Source organism: Oncorhynchus masou, chromosome 15 (assembly GCF_036934945.1).
Source record: "Oncorhynchus masou masou isolate Uvic2021 chromosome 15, UVic_Omas_1.1, whole genome shotgun sequence".
Lineage (NCBI taxonomy): Eukaryota > Metazoa > Chordata > Actinopteri > Salmoniformes > Salmonidae > Oncorhynchus > Oncorhynchus masou.
Window position 1 is genome coordinate 28,808,279 of NC_088226.1, and position 27,581 is coordinate 28,835,859.

General features: G+C 42.8%; 2 protein-coding genes across 3 annotated transcripts in view; both read right to left on the bottom strand.

Moving 5' to 3' along the window:
* Positions 1–9,197, bottom strand: part of LOC135556100 (lysophospholipase D GDPD3-like) — a 38,707-nt gene extending 29,510 nt beyond the window's left edge. Inside the window, exons 1-3 of one of the 2 annotated variants that reach the window (XM_064989017.1) lie at positions 9,091–9,197; positions 7,408–7,640; positions 7,053–7,095 (exon numbers count right to left, since the gene is read on the bottom strand). In XM_064989017.1, coding sequence (XP_064845089.1) covers positions 7,053–7,095; positions 7,408–7,640; positions 9,091–9,140 — 326 coding nt within the window. In that variant the 5' untranslated portion in view covers positions 9,141–9,197. The other variant, XM_064989018.1, reaches the window with a different exon arrangement.
* Positions 9,198–9,378: 181 nt separating this feature from the next.
* LOC135556099 (mitogen-activated protein kinase 1-like) lies at positions 9,379–26,286 on the bottom strand. Its single transcript, XM_064989016.1, has 9 exons — positions 25,910–26,286; positions 24,191–24,373; positions 22,561–22,750; positions 21,605–21,721; positions 21,363–21,477; positions 20,063–20,194; positions 17,120–17,229; positions 13,431–13,559; positions 9,379–13,280 (listed from the first exon to the last, which is right to left on the bottom strand). Exons 1-8 carry the CDS (start codon positions 26,110–26,112, stop codon positions 13,440–13,442), a joined length of 1,170 nt encoding a protein of 389 aa, XP_064845088.1. The 5' UTR covers positions 26,113–26,286; the 3' UTR covers positions 9,379–13,280; positions 13,431–13,439.
* Between the last annotated feature and the right edge of the window lie 1,295 nt (positions 26,287–27,581).

Genomic DNA, 27,581 nt, shown 5'->3' on the forward strand with positions numbered 1-27,581 from the left:
TGATGAGTGATGGAAGTAAGAGAATGTATGGTGTAATCATAGAACAGAGGCCATAAGTCTCTAAGTCTGAATGCCTCACAGAAAGAAGGCAGAAACCTGAACCAGGACGAGAGGTTCCACATCTGATGATCCAAGGGGACCAGAAGGACCTCTCCCAGTGATACCAGGAGATCTAGTCTACGTTCGAGTGTTCCGGAGGAAGTGGGATCAACCGAGGAGGACCCTACAAGGAGGCCGCAGCAACAAACACGGCCGTCCAAGTGAAAGGAAGCAAGATGTGGTACCATGGTGCCACCTGAATCACTGCACCTGAGTCCCAACAGAAAGAAGGACACAACCATATAGAGATGAGGACACAGAGGATGCTGATCCATCAGGCAGGAGCTCGGAAGGAGCAGGAACAGCGAAAGCAATCGAGACGCCAGGGAGGAGCCAAGAGAACAGCGTTGTGTTGTTGTTGTGGCAGACCTCTTTGACAGAAGCCCTCCACAGTGGGACCCCGAAGTATCACCTACAGAATGGGAACATCTCTTCCCTAAAATTGATACCCTTCCAGATGGAAGCCCAGTCCGGCCTGAGGAGGGAGCCTCAGGGGAAGAAAGAGGAGGAGAGGCCTCACAAGGAACAGAAGGAGAGACCCCACAAAGAGGAGGAAATGTCCAGCAAGCTGAAGAAAATGGGGATTTCCCCAAAATTGACTTTTCAGCTCTTGAATTGACACTTGAAGTTAGAACCACAGAAGAACAATGACATTGACATAACAGAAGTAACAGTGAACGCTATTATAAAAACAACAGACTCACGCACAATCAAGATGTAGGGTGGAAACAGGAAGAGAAGAGAGGAACCAGCCAAACAATCTAAAAAGACTGACAAGGTTAGAATCTCTGTTCCACCTCAACACATAACTGAAACAGGAGAACAGAAGACAAAAGGATCAAACCCTTACCGGAGATTGCATTTGGTGTATGGACACATCATCAAACGAAGGTAGAAGTCATTTGGGACTCAAAATCAAATCAAATTTTATTTGTCACATACACATGGTTAGCAGATGTTAATGCGTGTAGCGAAATGCTTGTGCTTCCAGTTCCGACAATGCAGTAATAACCAACAAGTAATCTAACTAACAATTCCAAAACTAATTTCTTATACACAGTGTAAGGCGATAAAGAATATGTACATAAAGATATCAATGAGTGATGGTGCAGAGCAGCATAGGCAAGATACAGTAGATGGTATCGAGTACAGTATATACATATGAGATGAGTATGTAAACAAAGTGGCATAGTTAAAGTGGCTAGTGATTAGCAGATTAGTTAGCAGATGTTAATGTGAGTGTAGCGAAATGCTTGTGCTTCTAGTTCCGACAATGCAGTAATAACCAACAAGTAATCTAGCTAACAATTCAAAAACTACTACCTTATAGACACAAGTGTAAGGGGATAAAGAATATGTACATAAAGATATATGAATGAGTGATGGTACAGAGCGGCATAGGCAAGATACAGTAGATGGTATCGAGTACAGCATGTACATATGAGATGAGTATGTAAACAAAGTGGCATAGTTAAAGTGGCTAGTGATACATGTATTACATAAAGATGCAGTAGATGATCTAGAGTACAGTATATACGTATACATATGAGATGAATGATGTAGGGTATGCAAACATTATATTAGGTAGCATTGTTTAAAGTGGCTAGTGATATATTTTACATCCTTTCCCATCAATTCCCATTATTGAAGTGGCTGGAGTTGAGTCAGTGTGTTGGCAGCAGCCACTCAATGTTAGTGGTTACTGTTTAACAGTCTGATGGCCTTGAGATAGAAGCTGTTTTTCAGTCTCTCGGTCCTAGCTTTGATGCACCTGTACTGACCTCGCCTTCTGGATGATAGCGGGGTGAACAGGCAGTGGCTCGGGTGGGTGTTGTCCTTGATGATCTTTATGGCCTTCCTGTGACATCGGGTGGTGTAGGTGTCCTGAAGGGCAGGTAGTTTGCCCCCGGTGATACGTTGTGCAGACCTCACTACCCTCTGGAGAGCCTTACGGTTGTTGTCGGCACAGTTACCGTACCAGGCAGTGATACAGCCCGCCAGGATGCTCTCGATTGTGCATCTGTAGAAGTTTGTGAGTGCTTTTGGTGACAAGCCAAATTTCTTCAGCCCTCCTGAGGTTGAAGAGGCGCTGCTGCGCCTTCTTCACGATGCTGTCTGTGTGAGTGGACCAATTCAGTTTGTCTGTGATGTGTATGCCGAGGAACTTAAAACTTACTACCCTCTCCACTACTGTTCCATCGATGTGGATAGGGGGGTGTTCCCTCTGCTGTTTCCTGAAGTCCACAATCATCTCCTTAGTTTTGTTGACGTTGAGTGTGAGGTTATTGTCCTGACACCACACTCCGAGGGCCCTCACCTCCTCCCTGTAGGCCGTCTCGTCGTTGTTGGTAATCAAGCCTTCCACTGTTGTGTCGTCCGCAAACTTGATGATTGAGTTGGAGGCGTGCGTTTCCGCGCAGTCGTGGGTGAACAGGGAGTACAGGAGAGGGCTCAGAACGCACCCTTGTGGGGCCCCAGTGGTGAGGATCAGCGGGGTGGAGATGTTGTTGCCTACCCTCACCACCTGGGGGCGGCCCGTCAGGAAGTCCAGTACCCAGTTGCACAGGGCGGGGTCGAGACCCAGGGTCTCGAGCTTGATGACGAGCTTGGAGGGTACTATGGTGTTAAATGCCGAGCTGTAGTCGATGAACAGCATTCTCACATAGGTATTCCTCTTGTCCAGATGGGTTAGGGCAGTGTGCAGTGTGGTTGAGATTGCGTCGACTGTGGACCTATTTGGGCGGTAAGCAAGTTAGAGTGGGTCTAGGGTGTCAGGTAGGGTGGAGGTGATATGGTCCTTGACTAGTCTCTCAAAGCACTTCATGATGACGGAAGTGAGTGCTACGGGGCGGTAGTCGTTTAGCTCAGTTACCTTAGCTTTCTTGGGAACAGGAACAATGGTGGCCCTCTTGAAGCATGTGGGAACAGCAGACTGGTATAGGGATTGATTGAATATGTCCGTAAACACACCAGCCAGCTGGTCTGCGCATGCTCTGAGGGCGCGGCTGGGGATGCCGTCTGGGCCTGCAGCCTTGCGAGGGTTAACACGTTTAAATGTTTTACTCACCTCGGCTGCAGTGAAGGAGAGACCGCATGTTTCCGTTGCAGGCCGTGTCAGTGGCACTGTATTGTCCTCAAAGCGGGCAAAAAAGTTATTTAGTCTGCCTGGGAGCAAGACATCCTGGTCCGTAACTGAGCTGGATTTCTTCTTGTAGTCCGTGATTGACTGTAAAAGGATGTGACCTGACGTTAACCAACGAAGTAGAAGAGTGGGTGCTCACCATGAATCAGATTGAACCAGTTGAAGGTGAAGAATTAATAGTTGAAATAACGAGAACAAGATTGACCGAAGGGAGTAGCACCTCAGTCATTAGAATTGGTCTTACGCCAATACCTAAACAGGAAGAGCCTGTGGTAGCTAGAACAACAACAACAGTGGAAGCTGCTGTGAAGACCACAGTAGCTACCACTAAGATAACATCAACTGCCCTTACCAAGCAGTCCACTGTACTCACAAAGAAACCTAAAGCATCAGAACCAGGAGTGTTCTTTACTGACATTTGGAACTTCTTGACAAACTCTAATGATATACCTCAAGACAAAAACATTGTAAAAGCGACATCTATCTCAGAATCAGAACCACTCAAGGACACCACACGAGAAGAAGTAGTGAAGAACGAGTGGTACGAATGGGCTAAGTATACAGCAGAAAACATAGGATGGACAATTGTATTTTGTGTAGCAAATCACCTTTGTCTGATCTTTTGATAGTACCTGAACTTTCATAATTTGAAGAATGTGTTAAATATAAAATGTTCAATGTATTCAGAGAAAATACTACATTCCTTTGTGTAACATAGAATGCAGTTTGGCACTAGGTAACACTAAAGGCAGAAGTGAATTAAATAAAAAATATGTTGGGAGAACATGAATGTGCAACATAAGAACTGAATTGAATGATCCTCATAATGATGGGTTTACTATTGTAAAAAAAGAAAGTGAAAAATAAATAAATAAATTAATGTTTCTACAGCATAATGGGATGGATGTGGGAAACACTATAGTTAATTGAATAAACTATTTGGGTGATAGAAATTGCAGGAGTTAGTCAATTTGATAAAGTAATGATTGTAAAACACAAAGGTAAAATGTGGTAATATAACTCAAGTAACATTATATCTTGAAATGTTAAAGAATCAGGATTAAGGAATAGCTGATTGTTTCTGGATGTGTGGGCATACTACATGCTCATTGCATCTTCACAATATAATGTTTGATTATAAGTGTTTTATTCTTTACATACTAGATATTTTACTCCTATCTATGTTATTGTTTGGAGATGTTTGGTCTAGTTGGGTTTTGTAAGTGTTTTATGTTTCAAATAGGATCTGGAGATGTTTGGTCCAGGTGATTTGTAAGCTTTATTTTTGTTAATCAACTGTTGGTATTGGCCTCCACCCTATATGTCCTTTTAGTGTAGTTTTTGGTGCTAAATAAGCACCAGAGGAGGGTTTTGTGGGAGAAAGATGTACATATAGGGAGGAACATAATACTGTAACACAAGAGAAAGTTACACTTAGAGTGCATTTGCCATTCTGGTAAAATGCATTGGCTATTGTATAGGACAGGAGGCCATGAGAGCATAGGACAGCTGGACATACCAAGGTCAGAGGGACATACAAAGGAGGGGGTCAGCCAAATGACCAACTGATGGACTATAGACATAGGCCATATATTTTTAGGACATGAAGATGCTGAAGGAATGTCAGAAGAGACACATAGTCTACTAGTCCTAATAAGGACAGACATACCAAAGAACACACCAGGCTGAACGTAAGGGGGGCCATAGCATAAGATAGGCATGTATTATTTGTGGGACATGAAGAGGTCCTGTCACCATTATAACTTGACTGAAAGCAGATATGGGCGTTATCAAGCTGAACAAGCAGGATGCACAAATTGGGATATAATGGTAGCAGATGGACTGAGGGAAGTAACTTCATTTGCATGTGGGATGGACTCATATGTTGTATTTGTATAAATCAGAGCCAGTGCTCTGAAAAAGTGTGTGTTCCGCGGACCATCTATGCTTCTGATAAGTTTGTATTAAAAGCCTATATTGAATTCACAAGTTCTTGTAAGTGTTACATTTTGTTAAGATTCTCCACGACACATACCGCTCGAACAGATCCACAGATGATGCAATCTCTATTGCACTCCACACTTTTCTTTTTTATCAAGACAAAAGGAACACCTACGTGAGAATGCTATTCATTGACTACAGCTCAGCGTTCAACACCATGGTGCCCACAAAGCTCATCACTAAGCTTAGGATCCTGGGACTAAACACCTCCCTCTGCAACTGGATCCTGGACTTCCTGACGGGCCGCCCCCGGGTGATGAGGGTAGGTAGCAACACATCTGCCACGCTGATCCTTAACACAGGAGCCCCTCAGGGGTGTGTACTCAGTCCCCTCCTGTACTCCCTGTTCACCCACGACTGCATGGCCAGGCACAACTCCAACACCATCATTACGGTTGCAGAAGACAAGTGGTAGGCCTGATCACCGACAAGACAACTTATAGAGAGGATGTCAGAGACCTGGCGGGGTGGTGCCAGAATAACAACCTATCCCTCAACGTAATCAAGACAAAGGAGATGATTGTGGACTACAGGAAAAGGAGGACCAAGCACACCCCATTCTCATTGATGGGGCTGTGGTGTGGCAGGATGAGAGCTTCAAGTTCTTTGGTATCCACATCACCAACAAACTAGAATGGTCCAAACACGCAAAAACTGTCATGAAGAGGGCACAACAAAACCTATTCCCCTCAGGAGACCGAAAAGATTTGGCTTTGGTCCTCAGATCCTCAAAATGTTCTACAGCTGCAACATCGAGAGCATGACTGGTTGCATCACTGCCTGGTACGGCAGCTGCTCGGCCTCCGACCTCAAAGTACCACAGACAGTAGTGCGCACGGCCGAGTACATCACTGAGGCTTAGCTGCCTGCCATCCAGGACCTCTACTCCAGGCGGTGCCAGATGAAGGCCCTAAAAATTGTCAAAGACTCCAGCCACCACAGTCAGAATGTTCTCTCTGCTACCGCATTACGAGCGGTAGGTACCGGAGCGCCAAGTCTACAACCAAAAGGCTTCTCAACAGCTTTTACCCCCAAGCCATAAGACTCCTGAACAGGTAATCAAAATGGCTACTATTTGCATTGTGTCCTGCCATTCAAGACCCCCCCCCCAACCCCTCTTATACTCTGTTGCTACTCTCTGTTTATCATCTATGTATAGTCACTTTAACAATACCCACATGTAGATATTACCTCAATTAGCCCGACTCTGTACCGGTACCACCTGTATATAGCCTCGCTACTGTCATTTTACTGTTTTTTATTTCTTTACTTATTTATTGTTTACCTAATACCTATTTTTTTAAACTTAAATTGCACTGTTGGTTAGGGCTTGTAAGTAAGCATTTCACATGACAAATAAACTTGGGAGGAGGTGGGAGGAGGGCTTGATGGGAGGAGGGCTCATAATAATGTCTGGAATGGAGTAAATTGAATGGTATCAAACACATTAAAGATGTGGTTACCACTCCATGTGGTTACCACTCCATTGACTCATTATGAGCAGCCTCCAATGAGTTAATGTTCTTGAGTGGCCTACTTACAGTTTTGACTTAAATCTGCTTGAAAATCTATGGCGAGACTTGAAAATCGCCGTCTGCGACTTACCCAAAAAAGAATCACATCTGTAATTGCTGCCAAAGGTGTTTCTAACATGTATTGACTTTAGGTAGATTGAACAAAAATACATTTAAATCCATTTTAATACCACTTTGTAACACAATAAAATGTGAAGAAATCGAATGGGGGTGAATACTTATGATATGCACTGTAACTGATCTGAAGCCAGGTTTGGTTAGGGTTGGTCACTTACTGTGTGAAGGCCTCCATGGTGCTCTCTATCCTCTCGCCGCTTCCTGCCAAGACAGATCAGAAAAGAAAAGCAGAGAACAGTGTCATATCCAGCTCCAAGACTCTCGCTCTCTAGCCTGCTTTTCCTTGATCCCCACTGATTTGAAATAACAGGATAGTTCAAATCAGAGCCAAATATTTATCCAGATATAGTGTGACTCTGGGTCAAATCAATACACTCAGCATTCCTGCATGCAGCTACACCAGAGGCTCCAAACATCCCACTTTCACTTGTCCAGTCCATTCATGTCAATGATTACAGATGAATAGTGAAACAGCAAGGTCACTACCACATCCCTCCACCGTTCCTTCCTTACCTCCTCTGTGTGAGATGTGGGTGCAGTGGAAGGCAGCCCGTTTCTTCTTGTGGAGGATCTGAGGGTTCTTCAACAGGTAGAGCGATGTCAGGGTGTAGCCCCCTAGGGCCGGAAGGATAAAGTACAGGAAACTGGCCATAATCAATTCTCCTCGGCAAACGGTCCTCAAAAGTGTCCAAAGGCAATTAGGCGCAGTATCAAAAGGCAGAGGTCCTTGGATCCTCCTAGATACTCTAACAATAAATGAATAGAACACCTACAAGTGTCAGGCTGTGTACTGATGGAAAATAACCTGCCAGATATGAGTCCCTTGTTCTGCAAGTTGTAATAAAATATTTTCAGCTATCCCCCACCGTGCTGCTTCATAACATAGGTAACTAACAGCCAATGTAGAAACCACTCCAAAGCCTCTTCAAGTGCATCTAAAGACACTCAATTGATCTGGTCATATTATAAACTTCTCTTGACTCTTTTTCACACAATTATCTTCTCTCTTTCTATCCTCCACTTTTACTACTCCTTCTCTTATTCTGATCACTCGGTTTCTCTGTCAGTTCATTGGTCACCTCTCAGCCTAGAACAATGTTGTAACAACTTTCATACAGTTAAAAAAAAAAAACAGGACTTGAAAAACTGGTACAACCTAAGGAGGCATCCGAAGGAAGTGCCACAAGGTCCTACTCCCATAACTTGCACTCGAATGCTTAGCAAAACTCTTACTCATAACCTCACCCAACGCTACTCTTTCCCTCCATGGGTTCTGTTTGTAGTCAACTCTATCTCCTTCGCACTCTCCCTTTTTACCGTTCTCCCACACTGAGTAACTGGGACCCACACAAAGTCGTAAAATCACAGTTAATTAAATACTAGCCCGTCAGTAGGATCTGGCCTCCCACTCCTCTCTTTCCCCTCTTTTTCCCTTCCCTGTGGCATATATTGTTCTTCTCTCAGGCGTTACTGCCTTTTGTGACACAAACTCACTCTCTCTTTCACTGTGTGTGTGATAAAGTAATCATGTAAATGGAACTATCCTACACGAAGTGCGGCTATAAGATACATTAAAAGCAAATCTCAAATAACATGCATTTATGGGTGGGAATATGAATGTAATGATAACATTATGGGTGCTACCTCTAGCAACAGATAATGAGAGAGAGCTAACACTACAGGCTGTTAAAGAGTGTGTCAGCAAGCGTTGATACATGGCAGGTTTCAATGCCGTCAGGAACCTTTTAACAAAGGATGGGTATGTAAACTAATTTTTAATCACACACGGGCGCAAACAGACAGTGTACTTAAGAATAGATGTCAAAAGCTATGTAAATGCACTTTCACAAGCAGGCATGCAACTTCAGCAGAATACTCTATAGCACAGCATTGTTTACACCAATACAAATGCTGAAAGGTAGCAAACGAGAAACTAGATAATCGGAGAGAAGCAAAAGCATAGCATGTATGCCAGATGGAAAAATAATTGTTCACTCCCCAGTATAGCATTCCTTCCTCAACTGACAAGGCCACACACACACACATAATCCAAGGTCCAGTTTAAGCAGGTACTGTAAATTGTAAGATGTTCTAATGCCCTTTGCCTTCTGTAACCAACCAGTATAGCAAATGCAGTCTGTCACCCAAACCTGCATTAGCTATTAAACTAAAGTCGTGCTTTACGTATTCCCAAACCTTGATGAAGTAAACAGAGGTTGAGCCCTGTGGGAGAATACCGAACCCATGCAGAGACATGCCGAGGAGGAAAAGGAGAAAGAAGAGTGGTCTAACAGGACAGACAACTTGGCTTGGAACAGGATGGAGGGAGGAGATTACTCTTTTTTTAGCCTGTTGTGACACGTTAACAGCAAATATTACTGGTAAATTCACTGTTATCCTAAGATATTTCTATAACGCTGTCCACACTGCCATTCAGTACCACGAACAAGGACAGACCGTAAGACAAAGAAAACCAAAAGACAGTTTACCAGTAGCAGGAATTGTATTTATTATATGTATATAATTGTTTAATTCATAATACTCATAGACGATAACCCTCAATAGCTCATATCTGTGAAAACACCTCTAGTTATAGCACAACCATACGTGAAAAAAAAGAGAAATAAAAACATTTTAAAAAACTCCCTTATGTATAAACAAAAATAAACAACTCACTATAATAATAATAACAGCCATTTAAAAAAGGACATTATTTAGAAACCTGCCTGACTATGCATGTTTTATTCATGTATTGTGTGCGTGTACATATGTGGTGTGCAAGGATGTGTGTATGCGTGTGTCTGTGAAAAAGTGAGTGATTGCGTATTGCAAACATGGTCCCGTTGGTTCATTCGTATGGTCCTCCGATGAGACTGGCGGTCAGTTGGGTCGTGTCGCTGGTGGGAGGGGGGTAAAAAGGGGTTGGGGGATAGTAAAGCAGCTTTTGGTCAGAGAACGACAGACAGTCACAAGAATCCAAACATGCAGATACAAGTAAGGGGAAAGCCTCTGGAGTGCGTTTCAAAACAATAAAACACAGACGCAGAGAGACATGCATACATCCTGGAGATTGGAGTAGTGTCTGCTGTGTTTCAACCACCGACTATACACACACACACACACACGAAACGGTGCGGACCAGGGTGGGACACCGCAAACGTGTGTTAAGACACTTGACACGCACACACTCAATAAAAAGTGTGACGAGCTCCAGTGAGCTTCTATGAAAACTTTGCCCAGAAAAGCAAGCAGATTAGAGGGAGGAAAAAGAAGAAATGTAAGTAACCGCAAAAGAGTAGGCCAATGTCTTGACTCAAGAGAAACAGTTAAAAAATAAAACAAGAAAGAAAAAAACAGAAGGGAAAAAGTTTGGTTACTGTGGCAAAGTGCAGGTGTGCTGATTGAGATGATTGACGCAAGTAACCCCTCTTCCCCCAACATGACTGACAGATGTCACTCAAGAAAGGCTCCTCACCTTTAAAAATCGGATCTGCTGTAATTTCTAGCCATGATGGGGGGGGGGGGAATAAAGTCGAGAGGAGAAAAAAAATGTACAGGAGGAAATAAGAGAAAATGAAATGAGTCAACAAATGGCAGCACAACCTGGGATGTGGTTTGGGAGGTCTCAGCCAATCAGAAGCAAGATAAATGTAAGGTGGGTGGGACCTGAGAGGGAAAGCCCTTTGAGTATAGCATGACTGGTAATTGAGGGATGTGGAATGGATGATACTGCACATATGCACTGATCGATCAGAGGTGCGTTCAGTTCGCTTTAACATTTGCTACGTTGCGGAACGGTTTGTGCTGACCGACACGTTTCCCAAAAACATTCTTGAACACACTTTGATGTGTGTTTGCTCATAACTGACAGCGTTTTAAAAAAGGGCAGTAGCCATGCTGACAGCGTTACCCAACCCCTCCCTGTTTATCAACTGGTCGTTCAGTACAGCATTGCTTCCGTTCAATTGAACGTTCCAGAATGTACTGAACACAGACCTGGCCTCAGATTTACTCTCCGCCTCCTCTATTGACTAAATGTAAGGATTAGGAGAGGCTAAACTGATCCCAGATCTGAATGTAGGGCCACTTCTACCAATGAATAGAGGCTTATAGCTTCTGAGGGGCTGAGGATGTGCTATGGCAAAATGGAGCAGTCCACTGTTAGACGTGAGTGGAAAATGTGACATTCGGAGATCTGACAGTGATGCGTTAAGATCTGAGCAACAATCACCATAAAACAAAGAGCAAATCAACCACTAATTACCATAGACACCGCAACCGTGGCAACCATTATCAGTTTAACACAAGCTTAAAGTATATGTCAGCCGGAAATCTGCTGATTCTGCCTGCCACCCTCCACAACTAAATAAATGAACAGTATTTACAGATCACTGTCCTCCCTGAAACGATACCAGACACATGAAGGAAGGAGAGAGGGAGGAATGGCAAACAGGCAGAGAACTTAACATTTTCTAATATGGAGGCTGATTTCAAGTTGAATTTGGTTTTGGGCAAAGAGAAACATACTATAGGTACCCCTCTCCAACAAAGATTGGATTTTTTTTCTTAACCTCCCATTTAAGGACCGGTGAGGGTCTGTGGCATGTCGCTGATCGGTGTTAGTGAGTCTGAGACTAGCACAGAAAGAATAGGGAAATCACATCAGCATTTCTAAGATGTGGGGTAATCGTGCCTGTTCTAGGTCATGCATTTCTATCTGAAAACTCTGAAGTCCTCTTTATAAGTGTGGATAGAGAAAGCCAGCTGTGGGTTACAGTACAAAGACCATTCAAGCCATTTCTCATCTCTCCATGCCTCCATCCCACTCTTCCTTTGCCACTTTTGTACATTTCAAGAATGTATGCATGTTCATTTAGATGAACAACATACATCATTTCTAAAGAAAAGACAATGAAATATAAAACTTCAATATGCCAGTAAAACATAGAATTTTTGTTTTGCAAGTAAAGAATGTCTAAAAATCAGTGCCCCCACCCCCAAAAATCCCATTAAATTATTGTCAAATATAAACTTCAAAACATACAAATATGACTCCTGACTGATCATAAACATTCAAATAACGGTGTACAAACCAAAACGCCACGAGATCACTCAAACAAAACCATGTATGTACACATATAACCAGCGCCCATCCATCTTTTCTTTCTCTTTTTTTCTCAAACAACAATTTCATGGAGCAAGACAGACAGTTAAGGTGTTGGTTAATACAGTAACATATACTGTGACTAGTGAGAAAGAGATGGAGAGAAAGAGCACAGATTTACAGAGGGGAAAAAAGAAAGGCTCACAGGGAAGAGTGGTAAAATGGAGTCGGTCAGACGGGAGTAAGATTAAGGTCTTGCTTTTTAAACAGTACATACTCCTCGCAGAAAGCAGTAAAATAAGAGATAGAGGGAAGTGTATCCTGATGGTGGTTAAAATGAGCACAGTAGTACTTAAAGAAAATATCCACCCAAAACCACTAATTCCTATAATTTACAGTGTCAATGTAAGAACAATATATTTGTGAACAAATGTTTCATTTTGTTGTTATAATAAGGTTGGTGGCAACATGTGAAAATGGAACCCACAATCCAACAAAACCCACAATCCAATGCTCTCTTTATGGGCTGGCTGGCTAGCAAAATGTAGCTACACAAAATAACACCAGAGTCCATATCAGTATGTAAAATAGTTAGTGCTGTTTGTTTAGGCAATTTTACAACTATCAACTTAGGAGTCTACAATCTCACCATGTTTAACCTGCAGCTCGATGTGCCTCGCAGAGCAGAGTCTGACATACGCAATGGAACCATGAAATGCATCATCAACTTAAAGAGCAGACAAATAGGAGAAATGTGGTGGACCCTCTGTTTAATTACACATTTCGAGGTAGGAATAATCCCAAAAATATGATCAATGGCCCATTCGAGAGAAGACAACCTCCCGTGTGACATCAGCCAGTATTCTAAATCTGACATGTATTATAGATGTTTTTGCGATCTAACAGTCAAATTCCTATTAACTTACAGTGTAATGAGAGCGGCTATATCCAATGCTACGACATACCATCCGAATTTCTGCCTGTTTGATTGGCAATAGCTCAGGATACACATGAAATAACCCAGGAATCAAAAGAACGTCGCTGAGATGCACATAAACAAAATAACATTCAAAACGGGTGAATCTTTCCTTTAAGTAGACAACAGTCCCCCCACTAAAAAAAAAAACTTCCCCGCGATAGAAATAAAAATATATATATAAGAAAATACTAACTGTTAAATGTTTCTGGTCCTTTTTTTTGTATGCTGTATATATGTTGTTTTTGTATCTTGTCGTTTGGAGTCTTCCTGTTTCAAGACTCGCTTTGTCACTCGTCTTCAACGCTGAAACACATATGAACAGGAGATGAAAATGACAAAAGAAAAAACATCACAGCTAAAAGTGTCTTCATGTGTGAGCAGAATGGCCACCTATCTTTTTCAAAGCTCTAGTAAGCGTTATGGAGTGATGTGAGTGTATGTATGCGTGTGTACCTCTATGTCTCAGGAGCCCTGGTAGGTGGCCTGGAAGCGGAGCGTCTCTTCAAAGATGAGCTCCTTCAGCTTCTCCTTAGGCAGGTCATCCAGCTCCATGGTGAAGGTGAACGGCTCCTCTGCTACAGGCTACACACACACAATGAAAATACTACAGTGAACAAAAATAGAAATGCAAAATTGGTCCCATGTTTCATGAGGTGAAATGAAAGATCCCAGAATTTTCCATGTTTTTTGTGCGTATTTCTTTCAAATGTTGTGCACAAATTAGTTTACATCCCTGTTAGGGAGCATTTCTCCTTTGCCAAGATAATTAATCCACCTGACAGGTGTGGTATATCAAGAAGCTGATTAAACAGAATGATCATTACACAGGTGCACCTTGTGCTGGGGACATTAAAAGGCCACTAAAATGTGCAGTTGTGTCACAACACAATGTCACATGTCTCAAGTTGAGGTAGCGTGCAATTGGCATGCTGACTGCAGGAGTGTCCATCAGAGCTGTTGCCAGAGAATTGAATGTTAATTTCTCTAGCACAAGCCCCCTCCGTCACTATAGAGAATGTGGCAGTATGTCCAACCGGCCTCACAACTGCAGATCACGTGTAACCATGCCAGCCTGAGACCTCCACAGCCGGTTTCTTCACCAGCGGGATCATCTGAAACCAGCCACCCGGACTGCTGATGAAACTGTGGGTTAGCACAAGGAAGAAACAGTCTCAGGGAAACGCATCTGTGTGCTCGTTGTCCTCAACCGCGTCTTGACCTGACCGCAGTTCATTGTCATAACCAATTTCAGTGGGCAAATGCTCACCATCGATGGCCACTGGCACACTGGAGAAGTGTGCTCTTCACAGATGAATCCCGGTTTCAACTGTACCAGGCAGATGGCAGACAGAGTTTATGGCGTTGTGTGGGCGAGTGGTTTGAGGATGTCAGAGGTCCCCATGTTGGCGGTGGGGTTATGGTATGGGCAGGCAAAAGCTACGACAGCTGATGAAACTGAGGAGTATTTCTCTGTAATAAAGCCCCTCTGTTTAGAAAAACTCATTCTGATTTGCTGGGACTGGTTCCCCAGGGCGTGGGCCTATGGCCTCCCAGGCCCACCCATAGCTGCACCCCTGCCCAGTCATGTTTAATCCATAGATTAGGGCCTAATGAATTTATTTAATTTGTCTGATTTCCTTATATGAACTGTATCTCAATATAGTCATTTAAATTGTTGCATGTTGCGTTTATATTTTTGTTAAGTATATTTTCTTAAGTGTAATAACAGTATACAACAAATAGGCTACAGTACACGGAATCATAACACCTTAGGGCGCTTTCACATATGATCCTGGTGCGTTTGGTACTCTGATCCGTAGGGATGTAACGATTCACGACACGCAATCAGTCCCTGATTCAAATTTTAAAGATACGACTGCATCGGTCCACGGACACCAAACCGATCCAAATGCAGCACGCATCGTCAGAAAAAAAATAGATTCAAACGTTCAGAATTGCCGATTCACATTTTGTTGTTGCTCATAATACTTTCTACCTTCTAAAAATCTCGTACCGAACCGTTCAGCACAGGGACCTCGTTTCGGTCCGCACTGTGAACCCAAATAAATAAATTCAAGAAAACATAAAAACACTAGGCCTATAGGCTATGCCTACGTAACGTCGTATGCCTCGAATCAATCTGAGCTGGGGAAAAAAACAATTTCAGACTATTCCGTTGAAACAACTAGTGCCCATGCAAACATTTTAATCTCAATTGCCGCATTTCAAACTGTCCTTTTGTGATACGCAGCCGGGATCCAGTTCAGTACAATGGCGAGTGGTGGGGTCGATAAACCAGGAGAATTCTCCATCATCAACATCAGGAAAAAAATTTGGCTTGGCCCCTAAGACCCTAACAAACTTTTACAGGTGCATCCTGTCGGGCTGTATCACCACCTGGTACTTAGCCATTGTAACTAGCCAGCTACCACTCGGTTACTCAATCCTGCACCTTGGAGGCTGCTGCCCTATGTACATAGACATGGAATCCCTGCTCACTTCAATAATGTTTGCATACTGTTTTACTCATGTCACATGTATATTACTGTACTCTGGGGTCAATGCCATCCTATTTAACTATTGCTGTGTGTGTGCGCGTGCACATACACACACACACAATTCTATCCTATGTATTCTACAAATATACCAAATATTCTACCCACATACTGCCCATAATGTCTATAGAGCCCATCACATACATATCCACTCCAGGCTGACATTGTTCGTCCTAATATTGCTACATTTCTTAATTCCATAATTTTACTTTTAGATGTGTGTATTGTTAGATATTACTACACCGTTGGAGCTAGGAACACAAGCATTTCACTACACCCAAAATAACATCTGCTAAATGTGTATGGCACCAAAATTGGATTTCATTTTGACGGGCCGACATCACCCCAGTATTCCTACCACTGGAGCAAACAGCCCTTCGCAGCGGATTCTGACCAGGCCAAAGAAATTACAAGAGCGATAGGTATGTTTATAGCCACAGATATGCATCCATTCTCGGTGGTTGAGAAGAATAGGGTGTTTTCAGCACCTCTTGAAAGTGCTTATGAAATTCGCCGTCTCATACCCATTTCAGCAAACAAGTAGTACCCACTCTATATAAGCAAGCTGAAGTCGTCAATGAATTATCCAATGCACCTTGTGTTGCACTTACTACATACTGTACGAACGGACTGCCAGGGCAACAGAGAGCTACTTAGCTGTTACAGCCCATCACATTAGCCCAGAGTGGGTTATGAGAAGTACAATGCTACAGTGGGTTTGTTGAAACTTTACACGCCTATCAGTATCCTAATCAAACTGCGCACTGTGCCCAGCCTGATACCCTGACCAACGCGAGGTAGGCTGCCTGTCCTGAATCTTGCACATCTGCACAGCACCTTCAGCATTCAAATGCTAAAATGGCTTGCGCGATATTAGGCTTTATTACTATAGTTGAGTGACAACTCATATAATTTGCTTGGGTATTATCATCTATACACTTGTTGAAAATGGTGTTTTACTGGAATAAAAGTAAGCTACTGGCTATACCTGCTGAACGAGGCTTGCTCATACATACAGCTCAGAGAAGCCCAGCTCATGAGATCCAGCAGCAGATTTCTATTTAGAATGGAAAATGTGTTTATTCAACAAATGTTAGTGTATCGAATCGTATTACATCAATTTGTTCTCTAAACTGAATTGCTTCAAACTAAAATGTATCGTTCTTGTATCGTATCAGAGCCCATGTATCTAGATACGAATCAAAATGTCTTGAGAGGGAAAGATGCGCATCCCTACTGATCCACGCTATAAAGCATGTGCAAAACACAAACAAACCATGGCTGAAACAAATCCTGGACCTGCGGGAGTAGTGCGACCACAATCCAGGACCAAAGTTTCAGGTATTGTGACGTGACAGCGTGAGCCGCGTGGAACTTTTGCCCATTAGAAAGCTAGCATGTAAAATGTGGTCTATTTCTAGGCGTTGTGAAAGCAAAACATATTTTGTAGAATTCTCAAACGCTTCAGAAAATTGAACCAGAGTAACGAATTTCATATGTGAAAAAGGACTTTGATGGGTTTCTGGACAGGGCACTACAGTATGTGAGGGCACTAGTGTACGTGAGGGCGGCCTGCTGCTGTCATACCTCGTCAGTGGGGTCGTAGTACTGCTCCAGATAGGGATGAGCCAGGGCCTCCTCTACCGTGATGCGCTTGATAGGGTTAAAGGTCAACATGCGGCCCAGCAGGTCCAGAGCTGGAGGGAGGAGAGGAGGGAGAGACAGGTGTTGTTAAAAAGGTCTTTAACAGGCATTCTGATTCCCATGTAAAAGCCTTTTGAGTTACTCAGCTATAATATTTGTTTTGGATAGAAATGCTCAAATCGGAGAAAAATGAATTTCCCCCCCTCTCATGGCTAACTACCAGGAAATTTGAAAAGACATACTGAGTGGGCCGGGGAGTTACATTCATGAACTCGCCTTGACTGACAGCTCTTTGAAACACCTACACAAACCGGTCAAAAGTTTTAAAACACCAACTCATTTGAGGGTTTCTTCATTTGTACTATTTTCTACATTGTAGAATAATAGTGAAGACATCAAAACTATTAAATGCACATCCGGTATCATGTAACCCCCCTCCAAAAAGTTAAACAAATCTAAATATATTTTATATTTAAGATTCTTCAAAGTAGCCCCCCTTCGCACACTCTTGGCATTCTCTCAACCAGCTTCATGAGGTAGTCACCTGGAATGCATTTAATTTGTGGAATTTCTTTCCTTCTTAGTGCATTTGAGCCAATCAGTTGTGTTGTGACAAGGCAGGTGTGGTATAGAAGATAGCCCTATTTGGTAAAAGACCAAGTCCATATTGCGGCAAGAACAGCTCAAATAAGCAAAGAGAAATGACAGTCCATCATTTACTTTAAGACATGATGGTCAGTCAATACAGAAAATGTCAAGAACTTTTAAAGTTTCTTCAAGTGCAGTCACAAAAACCAACAAGCACTATGGTGAAACTGACTCTCATGAGGACCTCCACAGGAATGGAAGACAGAGTTACCTCCTCTGCCGAGGATAAGTTCATTAGTTACCAGCCTCAAATAGCAGCCCAGATAAATGCTTCAGAGTTCAAGTAACAGACACATCCCAACATTAACTGTTAAGAGGAGACTGCATGAATCAAGCCTTCATGGTCAAATTGCTGCAAAGAAACCACTACTAAAGGACATCAATAAGAAGAAGAGACTTGCTTGGGCCAAGAAACACGAACAATGGACATTCGACCAGTGGAAATTTGTCCTTTGGTCTGGAGTCCAAATTGGAGATTTTTGGTTCCAACCGCAGTGTCTTTGTGAGACGCGGTGTGGGTGAACGGATGATCTCCGCATGTGCACACTTTACCAGCATGGCTACCACAGCATTCTGCAACGATACACCATCCCATCTGGTTTGCGTTTAGTGGGACTATCATTTGTTTTTCAACAGGCCAATGACCCAACACACCTCCAGGCTGTGTAAGGGCTATTTTACCAAGAAGGAGAGTGATGGAGTGCTGCATCAGATGGCCTGGCCTCCATAATCCCCCGACCTCAACCAAACTGAGATGGTTTGGGATGAGTCGGACCGCAGAGTGAAGGAAAAGCAGCCAACAAGTGCTCAGCATATGTGGGAACTCCTTCAAGACTGTTGGAAAAGCATTCCAGGTGAAGCTAGTTGAGAGAATGCCAAGAGTGTGCAAAGCTGTCAACAAGGCAAAGGGTGGCAACTTTGAAGAATCTAAAATATATTTTGATTTGTTTAACACTTTTTTTTGGTTACTACATGATTCCATATGTGTTATTTCATAGTTGATGTCTTCACTGTTATTCTACAATGTAGAAAATAGTAAAAACAAAGAAAAACCCTTGAGTGACTAGGTGTTCTAAAACTTTTGACCAGTAGTGTGTAAATCAACTTGGATGCAGTGGGGCCGTGTTGCAGTAAAATCATCTCAACCTAATTTTGTGAGACACACAGCAACTCAAAGCACATCGAAATTGCATCAATGTTTGTCATGTCTCTTGGGATGCGGTTCACAGCAACACTGACGGATGTGTTGAGAACTGAATGACCCTTCCCCCCTTTTGTTTCAAGCTGGCTGAAGACCTAGCTAGCCAGTAACTAGCTAACACCAGACACAGATGAAGACCGAGCTTGCCAGTAACTAGCTAACACCAGACACAGATGAAAGGGGAAACATACAAGTATCTTTGCCATAGATGACGTGTAAAATTTGTATTATATATTAGCTGACACCCAACAGTCACAGTTTGGCACCCTTCACCAATGTTGGTTACAAGGCTATACTTATTTCAATTAGGTAAGGGAATATCATGTCACCATTGGTGTATTACAATAAATTAGGGTGATGTCAGCCTATCCCCTTACTAATCCCACCTCCTGAATCCAAGTGTTTGACATGGGGGAGGGGACCACTAACTTTATGATCGAACTTGATCAATATAGTCATTTTCATACTTTGGTCAACATACTTTGATCTTGTTTCATCCAAATTGAATGAAAAACAGGATTTTTACTGTTCATGACGGATAGGTCTTCCCAAAATCAATAGATTATCCATAAATACCACAATCCAACATGAAAGGGAAGGATAGACACCTAATGTTACCATTTGAACTAGGTTGAAGTCTACTCAGTGTACCAAAAGCCAGTTTTCCCAATAAGTTCACACATGAGTAGGAAAACAGGGACCACTAGTGAAGCTAGGAAAAGGGAAGTGTGAGTGTATGCATGCAATGCTTACAAATGCATGTAATGCTTGCAAAAACTGTGAATGTATGCATTGTGTGTGTTAGCATGGGAAGGTGTGTACACATACATGTGTGAAAAATAATAAAACAATGCTGTTGTACTTGCCTTTCTTGCACTAAACACTGCACTGACTTCGCTAATAGCTGCTTTATTGAAGAACAGTTTTACTTACAATAACGATCTTACCTAGTGACCATAAGATGAATGCACTAACTAAGTCACTCTGGGTAAGATAAATGACTATAATATAATAATGTGTGTATATGTGTATTCTACCCTTGCTGTCTGCCTTGGGGAACAGCTTGTTCCAGGGGACCTTGGGTTTCTCAGGCAGAGACTGCAGGTAGTTCCTGGCCTTCATGTTGATGATGCAGTTCAGGTCGTCCGGAGTGGGAGAGCCCAGGATCCCTGCACAACCAATCACACATTTTAAACATGGGTCCTGTTCAGCAGGACACAAGGTAGCAAACAGTTGAAATGCTTTGAAAATGGAAATATAATATTTATACTGAACGAAAATTATAAACACAACATGTGAATTGTTAGTCCCATGTTTCAGGAGATCCATTTGTGCACAAATGTGTTTACATCCCAGTTAAGTGAGCATTTCTTCTTTGCCCAGATATTCCACACCTATCAGATGGATGGATTATCAAAAAGCTGATTAAACAGAATGATATTTACACAGGTGCACCTTGCACTGGGGGCAATAAAAGGCCCCTCTAAAATGTGCAGTTTTGTCACACAACACAATGCCACAAATGTCTGAAGTTGAGGGAGCGTGCAATTGTCATGTTGACTGCAGGAATGTCCACCAGAGCTGTTGCCAGAGAATTTAATGTTAATTTCTCTATCGCGTCGTTTTAGAAAATTTGACAGTATGTCCAACCGGTCTCACAACTGCAGACCACATGGAAGCAAGCCAGCACAGGACCTCCAAATCCAGATTCAGGATTGTCTGAAACCAGCCACCCGGACAGCTGATGAAACTGTGGGTTTACCCAACCAAAGAATTTCTGCACAAACTCTCAGAAACCGTCGCAAGGAAGCTCATCTGCATCCTTGTCATCTTCACCAGGGTCTTGACCTGACTGCAGTTCTGCGTTGGAACAGAGTTCAGTGGGCAAATGCACACCTTCAATGGCCAGTGGCGAAGTGTGCTCCTCACCAATGAATCCTGGTTACAACTCTACCGGGCAGATGGCAGACAGAGTCTATGCTGTTGTGTGGGCGAGTGGTTTGCGGATGTCAACAGAGTGCCCCATGGTGGCGGTGGTGTTATGGTATGGGCAGGCAAAAGCTCCAGACAACGAACACAATTTCATTTTACCAATGGCAATTTGAATGCATAGATATACCGTGACAAGATACTGAGGATCTATTTTTGTTCAGTGTATAAGGCAAGTTCAGGTAAGTTTAGCATGTCCACCCTTTTCACAGACAGAAGCCAAAGTCAAGGATATTTCCAAAGGGTATTTCAGAAAAGAGCACACAGGGCCCATAAGGCTCTGGTCAAAAGAAGTGCACTAGATAGGGATCAGGCTGCCATTTGGATCGCAACCTGTCTCTCTCTCACCCAGTATGTGGTTGAGCTGGTCCAGGTAGTGCTTCCCAGGGAAGATGGGCCTGTTGGACAGCATCTCAGCCAGGATGCAGCCCACTGACCAGATATCAATGGACTTGGAGTAGCCCTGAACAACACAAGGAGTTAGTACAAACACATTCATTCACATACACAAAGGACTAGGCGTAGCCCTGACAGAGAAAACATGGTCCACAGACATGGAATCAATGCACAGTCCACACACACACACACACCTTGGAGTTGAGCATGATCTCGGGAGCCCTGTACCAGCGCGTAGCCACATACTCTGTCAGGAAGCCTGTGTGGTCATGCTCTGGGTCAGCTATCCGTGCCAGCCCAAAGTCACAGATCTGACGGAAGAGGCTCGTTAAAACACGCAGAGAAGCATGTAGACACACATATGCAAAGCTTCAACTTAAGAAACAATTTGCAACAGAATCGACAGAATAAATACGGGCCTGTTCATGCCAGCAAATCCTCACAACGCCCCCTTCTGGTTAGAGTATAGATACTTTTCTTCACACCTTGGTTAGACCCTAACCACTGGTCCAAGGTTAGATTTCCCCACTCTCTAATGGTTATGATTGGGTGATAGCTAGGGTAAACATGGGCGTATTCATAAGTGTCTCAAGAGAAAAAGTGCTGATCTAGGATCAGGTGCCTCCTGTCCATTAGTGAACTGCCGTAGCACAGTGGTCTGAGCAGCACGCTTCGGCACTGAGTATCACAAGTTTGCGCCCAGTGGTAGGCAATAGTTAAGGCTCCCAAGTGGCGCAGCGGTCAAAGGCCCTGCATTTCAGTGCAAGAGGCGTTACTACAGACCCTGGTTTGATCCAGGGCTGTATCACAACCGGCAGTGATCTGTAGTCCCATAGGGTGGCGCACAACTGGCCCAGCGTTGTCCTGATTTGGGGAGGGTTTGGCCTGGGTAGGCAGTCATTGTAAAATAAGAATTTGTTCTTAATTGACTTGCCTAGCTAAATAAAAATAATTGACAAGGCAATACTGACCATAGAACAGCACTTATACTCTGAAACGTTTTATAAATAACAGCCCCGACCTTAGACCAATGGGTAGCTAACCATGCCTTAAGGTTACAGTTGGGGTTAGTTATAGTGTTATCATGCTGGGGTTAGCAGTAGTAGTATTGTAGATATAGGGTTAGTAGTAGTATTCTGATTATCATTACCTTGAGGTCGCAGGTGGTGTTGATGAGCAGGTTGGAGGGCTTGAGGTCACGGTGCAGCACGTTGGCAGAGTGGATGTACTTCAGGCCTCTCAGGATCTGGTACAAGAAGTAGCAGGTGTGGTCGTTGCTCAACATCTGGGTCTTCAGGAGCTTGTACAGGTCGGTCTCCATCAGGTCCTGCACTATGTAGCTGGGAAACAAGGGGTTAAGGAGCCTAACGAACAGAGGGGGACCAAACCATAACCCATGTTATTCTGTTAGATCTAGGCTTGAAAAGGTCCATCTCCGTGAGGTTCAGCACGATATAGCTGGGAACCAGCAGGGGGCGCCATTTAAAGAGACAACAGAGGATGAAGAGGAATATGACAGTTACAGGCACTACGGGTCAACAACCACATCCATTTGAACCTGACCGTAAACAATTCCCTGTATTAAGTGTGAATTTTTGGTGGGGTTTTAGTAAACATAAAGGCCTTTACACACCTATAATAATATTGAGTAGTCCCCCCTGTATTGCTAACATTTACTTCCAGTAATTTTCGCTTCAGCGCAGGTCCAATGAATTTGCTTATTTTACAATGCTTCTGCATGGAATTATAACACTGAAAACAAAGGTTAAGTCATCAACCTAGGAACAAGGAAATACTGCATCCATGCAAAACATTTAGGGACTGCACGTTATTTATAATGAGGGATACTTGGAGAAAAATCGGACAACTCTTATATGAAAATGGATGGCCCACCCTTCAGTAAAATATATTTGTACCAGACCCTCCCACAAATGTAATTTTTTTGGTTTGGACCCTCCCCTATACCCAAAATAATAATTAAAACAAGGTAGATAGCAGAGAAAATGCATACCATTTACCCTCACTCCTTGGACAAACCAGAGCCTTAGCTATGCAGTTTCAGAAACTATTTTTTTTAAACTTCATAATAAAAGCATTTTTTAAATTTATTTTTTACCTTTATTTAACTAGGCAAGTCAGTTAGGAACAATTGGGACTCCCAATCACGGCCGATTGTGATACAGCCTAGATGAATTGCATAAATCTATCAAGGTATTTGCTGGTCTGAGAAAAAAATAGCCTTTGATAAACCCATTTCATGCAATTCTACGTCATTTTATATGAGTGGAGAAAAGCTGAATATTTTTTTAATACCACACCAGAGCATGTGAGCTGAGTGGAGCGAGGAGCCATGCTTGTGTGATTTTGCAGGTGGGTGGAGCAGATGTAAAAGAAAATAATAATAATAATAAAAAATAATAATAATAACAACAATGTTGGCCTTCAACCCAGTCCAATTTCAATCCGGGGACTGTTCAGCCATGAGCTCTGGGCATGCTCTTCCCTGCATATTTCGGTTCCTTAATTACTATTATTTTAATTAGGCCTATTCTGTTGTATTTATTTAGCCTACCCACCACTAGTAACAAACAGACAGACAAACAGACAGAGACAGACAGACACACACACAGACACACACACAGACACACAGACACAGCTAGCCAGTTTCCCCGTTTGTCTCTGATTCAGAAGGGTTGGGTTAAATGTGGAAGACACATTTCATTTGAATGTATTCAGTTGTACAACTGACTAGGTATCCCCCTTTCCGGGTAAAAGAATACACGTCCCTCATGCACTCGATGCGGCGGGCCCTCAGGATGTCGTTGATGCCAATTATGTTTTCATGGCGGAACCGCAGCAGGATCTTGATCTCCCTCAGTGTGCGCTGACAGTACGTCTGATGCTCAAATGGACTGATCTTCTTAATGGCCACGCGAGAATCTGTCATGCCGTCATTGGCCGAGCTGCATGGGGTGGAGAGAGAAGATAGAGGGAGAGATATGGGGGAGAGTTAGGAGAGATGGGATGTAAGAGAGACAGGGAGAGAGAAAGATGTGGGGGAGAGATGGGGAAGAGAGGGCTCCAGTTACAACCTGCACAATAAGCCCAGCACATTGCATATGACATGGCAGTTCTTTATAATAGTGACACAGTGATGACTGACACGTGAGCATGAGCACATTGAGACAACCAGAGGAACCATTGCAGAAGAGGGGCTCATATTGAATTATTAAAGGTTAGGCTCTAATTGACAACTTAGTAAATACAACTGTCAAGGAAATGTAAAAGTTCTTGAGCCATTAAAAATAAATATTCAGTCTATACACGGTTTTGATCACATTCAGAGTGTGCTTGCTATGGCATGCCCTAGGAAGTTCTGCATTTGGTCAAAAATGTCAAGCATGAAATAATGGTGTAACACTTTCCCATTGTTTAGATAACTTGGATAAGGCCAGAAATGCTTGCCCTGGCTCGCAAGTCAAAACTTGACTTGCTGACTTGACATCCATACACCTACAAGAGGTAGATAAAATGTAGCTGCATATAGCTGTAAAGTCTGGTTTCCTTTACCATATAAGGACCAATAAAAACATCTGAAATCGTGCTAAACTCAATCTTTGATCTTGCTTAATTAAACAATTCTCTCGCCCACCTTGTGCACTATGCAACATTGCACAGAAAGCCTCGCGAGACATTTTCTATTAGAAAACTAGTGGTACGATCAGTGAGGTTGGTTAACTAACCAACGAACTGTTTAGTTAGCTACCGGTAACTAACTAGCTCGTAACAGTTGACCCCTCAAAAATCGACTCACGCGGTGTGAACGATGGGCTGTTTAAATGTATCAACATTACAAAGACCTGCGCAATCACTTCATCCCACTTCCTGTATTGAAAAAGATTTTGGCAGCCTCATAATAACCACGCCTATTAGCGACTTAGCTAGTTAGGTAGCTAATTGTAAGATAACGTTTTTAGCCATCAAGTTAGCCTGCGTTGCGGTTATAATATAGCTAGTTAGTTTGCTAGCGTTGTTTGCCCCAATGTACTACAAATGCCGTATGCTGTGTCTTGTAGAAACTAGCTTGTTCGTTTTATGCAATTGTGCACGTTACTGGGATACAATAGGTGGGCATCAAAACATACTAAAACCACACAGCGTAGCTAGCTAGTAACTACCTACAAACCTAACTACTGTAACGTTAGCTAGCTAAGTGAGCCAAACGCTGTCAATCTGTTGCTAGCTAGCCAGTTAACTACGTATAAATAGTTTCACTACCAGTGGTAACGTTAAGTGCAATTGAATACACAAGGGTATGTGCAGACTTGTGCGTTTACATCCAGATAACGTTAGTTGTCAATATGTCAATTATTAGGCGATATGGGGAGGCAGTGAGCAAGCCAACGCCTTCAGGCGAAGCTTAGCTGGCTTGTTTATATATATATATATATATATTGAAGGCAACGTTTTTACGGCGAACATTGTTTATTTTCTCTTACCAAACCATTCCATAGGCCCCTTCCCCGATGTACGAGAGGTTGACATAGCGGGGTCCAACGTCAAAGTTCTGCCCCTTTACCACCTCCAACACGGGCTTGATCCCCGCAGCTCCAGTAGCTCCCTCCGGCTCAACAGCCCCGGCGGCACCAGTATTCGAGCCTGTAGCTCCAGTCGAAGCAGCACTGTTGCTCGAATCCGCCATGATTCAGTCTAGAAATCTACTATTTTCAGTCAATATTTGTGAGGGGGCCTGGCGCAACTCTAGAAATGACTTCAGGTTGATAGGAATATTAAATATATTTCCTAGTTTCGTTGACGGATGAATACGAGTCGTTCAATGCCCCCCTCCAGAGTGTGTAAATGAATTCGTTTCTAGTTCTTCTTTGCTTTGGAATTTTAGCAGCGGTTGACATCCCAACTATGCGTTACTGCCACCATCTGGATGGCAGGCTGAATAGAACAATTTAAACTGAACCCAAATAAAAGGGAAAAGGGGATACCTTGTCAGTTGTGCAACTGAATGCATTCAACTGAAATGTGTCTTTCGTTAAGGGGATACCTAGTCAGTTCCACCTGAATGTATTCAACTGAAATGTGTCTTCCGCATTTAAAAGTGATCCAATGTGATGTTGATTGTGATAAAAACCTTTATTTCCCCATTTTCCCCACACCCAGGACATGTTTCATGTATTTTTACAACCCATTTTACATTTACATGTTAGTCATTTAGCAGACGTTCTTATCCAGAGCGACTTACACTTATTGCATTCACCTAGGGCCTCCCGAGTGGTGCAGCAGTCTAGGGCACTGCATCTCAGTGCTAGAGACGTTACTACAGACCCTGGTTCGATCCCGGCTGTATCACAACCGGCCTCGATCGGGAGTCCCATAGGGCGGCACACAATTGGCCTAGCGTCGTCTGGATTAGGGGAGGATTTGGCTGGGGTAGGCCGTCATTGTAAATAAGAATTTGTTCTTAACTAACTTGCCTAGTTAAAAAAAATAAAAAAATCTTAAGATAGCTGGTTGGGACAACCACATATCACAGCAGTGGTGGAAAAAGTACCCAATTGTCATACTTGAGTAAAAGTATAGATACCTCAATAGAAACATACTCAAGTAAAAGTCACCCAGTAAAATACTACTTGAGTAAAAGTGTAAAAGTATATGGTTCTAAACATACTTAAGTATTAAAAGTAAATGTAATTTCTAAAATATACTTAAGTATCAAAAGTTTTAAAAGTATGTGTGAACGATGGCTAGCACCTCGAATGATCCCAGTCCCTTGTATTGTGCACATGTTGTAGAAAGAGGCGACAATTCGCAGAACATAGGTGCTCTACAAATGTTTTATTTTCTTCTGGATGCAGGATGCAGAGAGTGAATTCTGATTCATTAAAACAACCTGATCTCCAAAGTCCACGTCTATAGTCTCAATCAACCACACACAACGCAGAGTTACAGCGGTGCAGTACAACACCAATTACACATATGCACACATATACATACACATACCTATATAGATATACACCCTTTTTTTTTAGAACATACCTTTATTATTCTCCACAAACCCTACCACCCTTCCCTCAATTTTTGTAAACTAATAAACAATAACACTTAGGCTTCTACCTTCAGTTTATACATATTATACCCATTTTACAGACACAATCT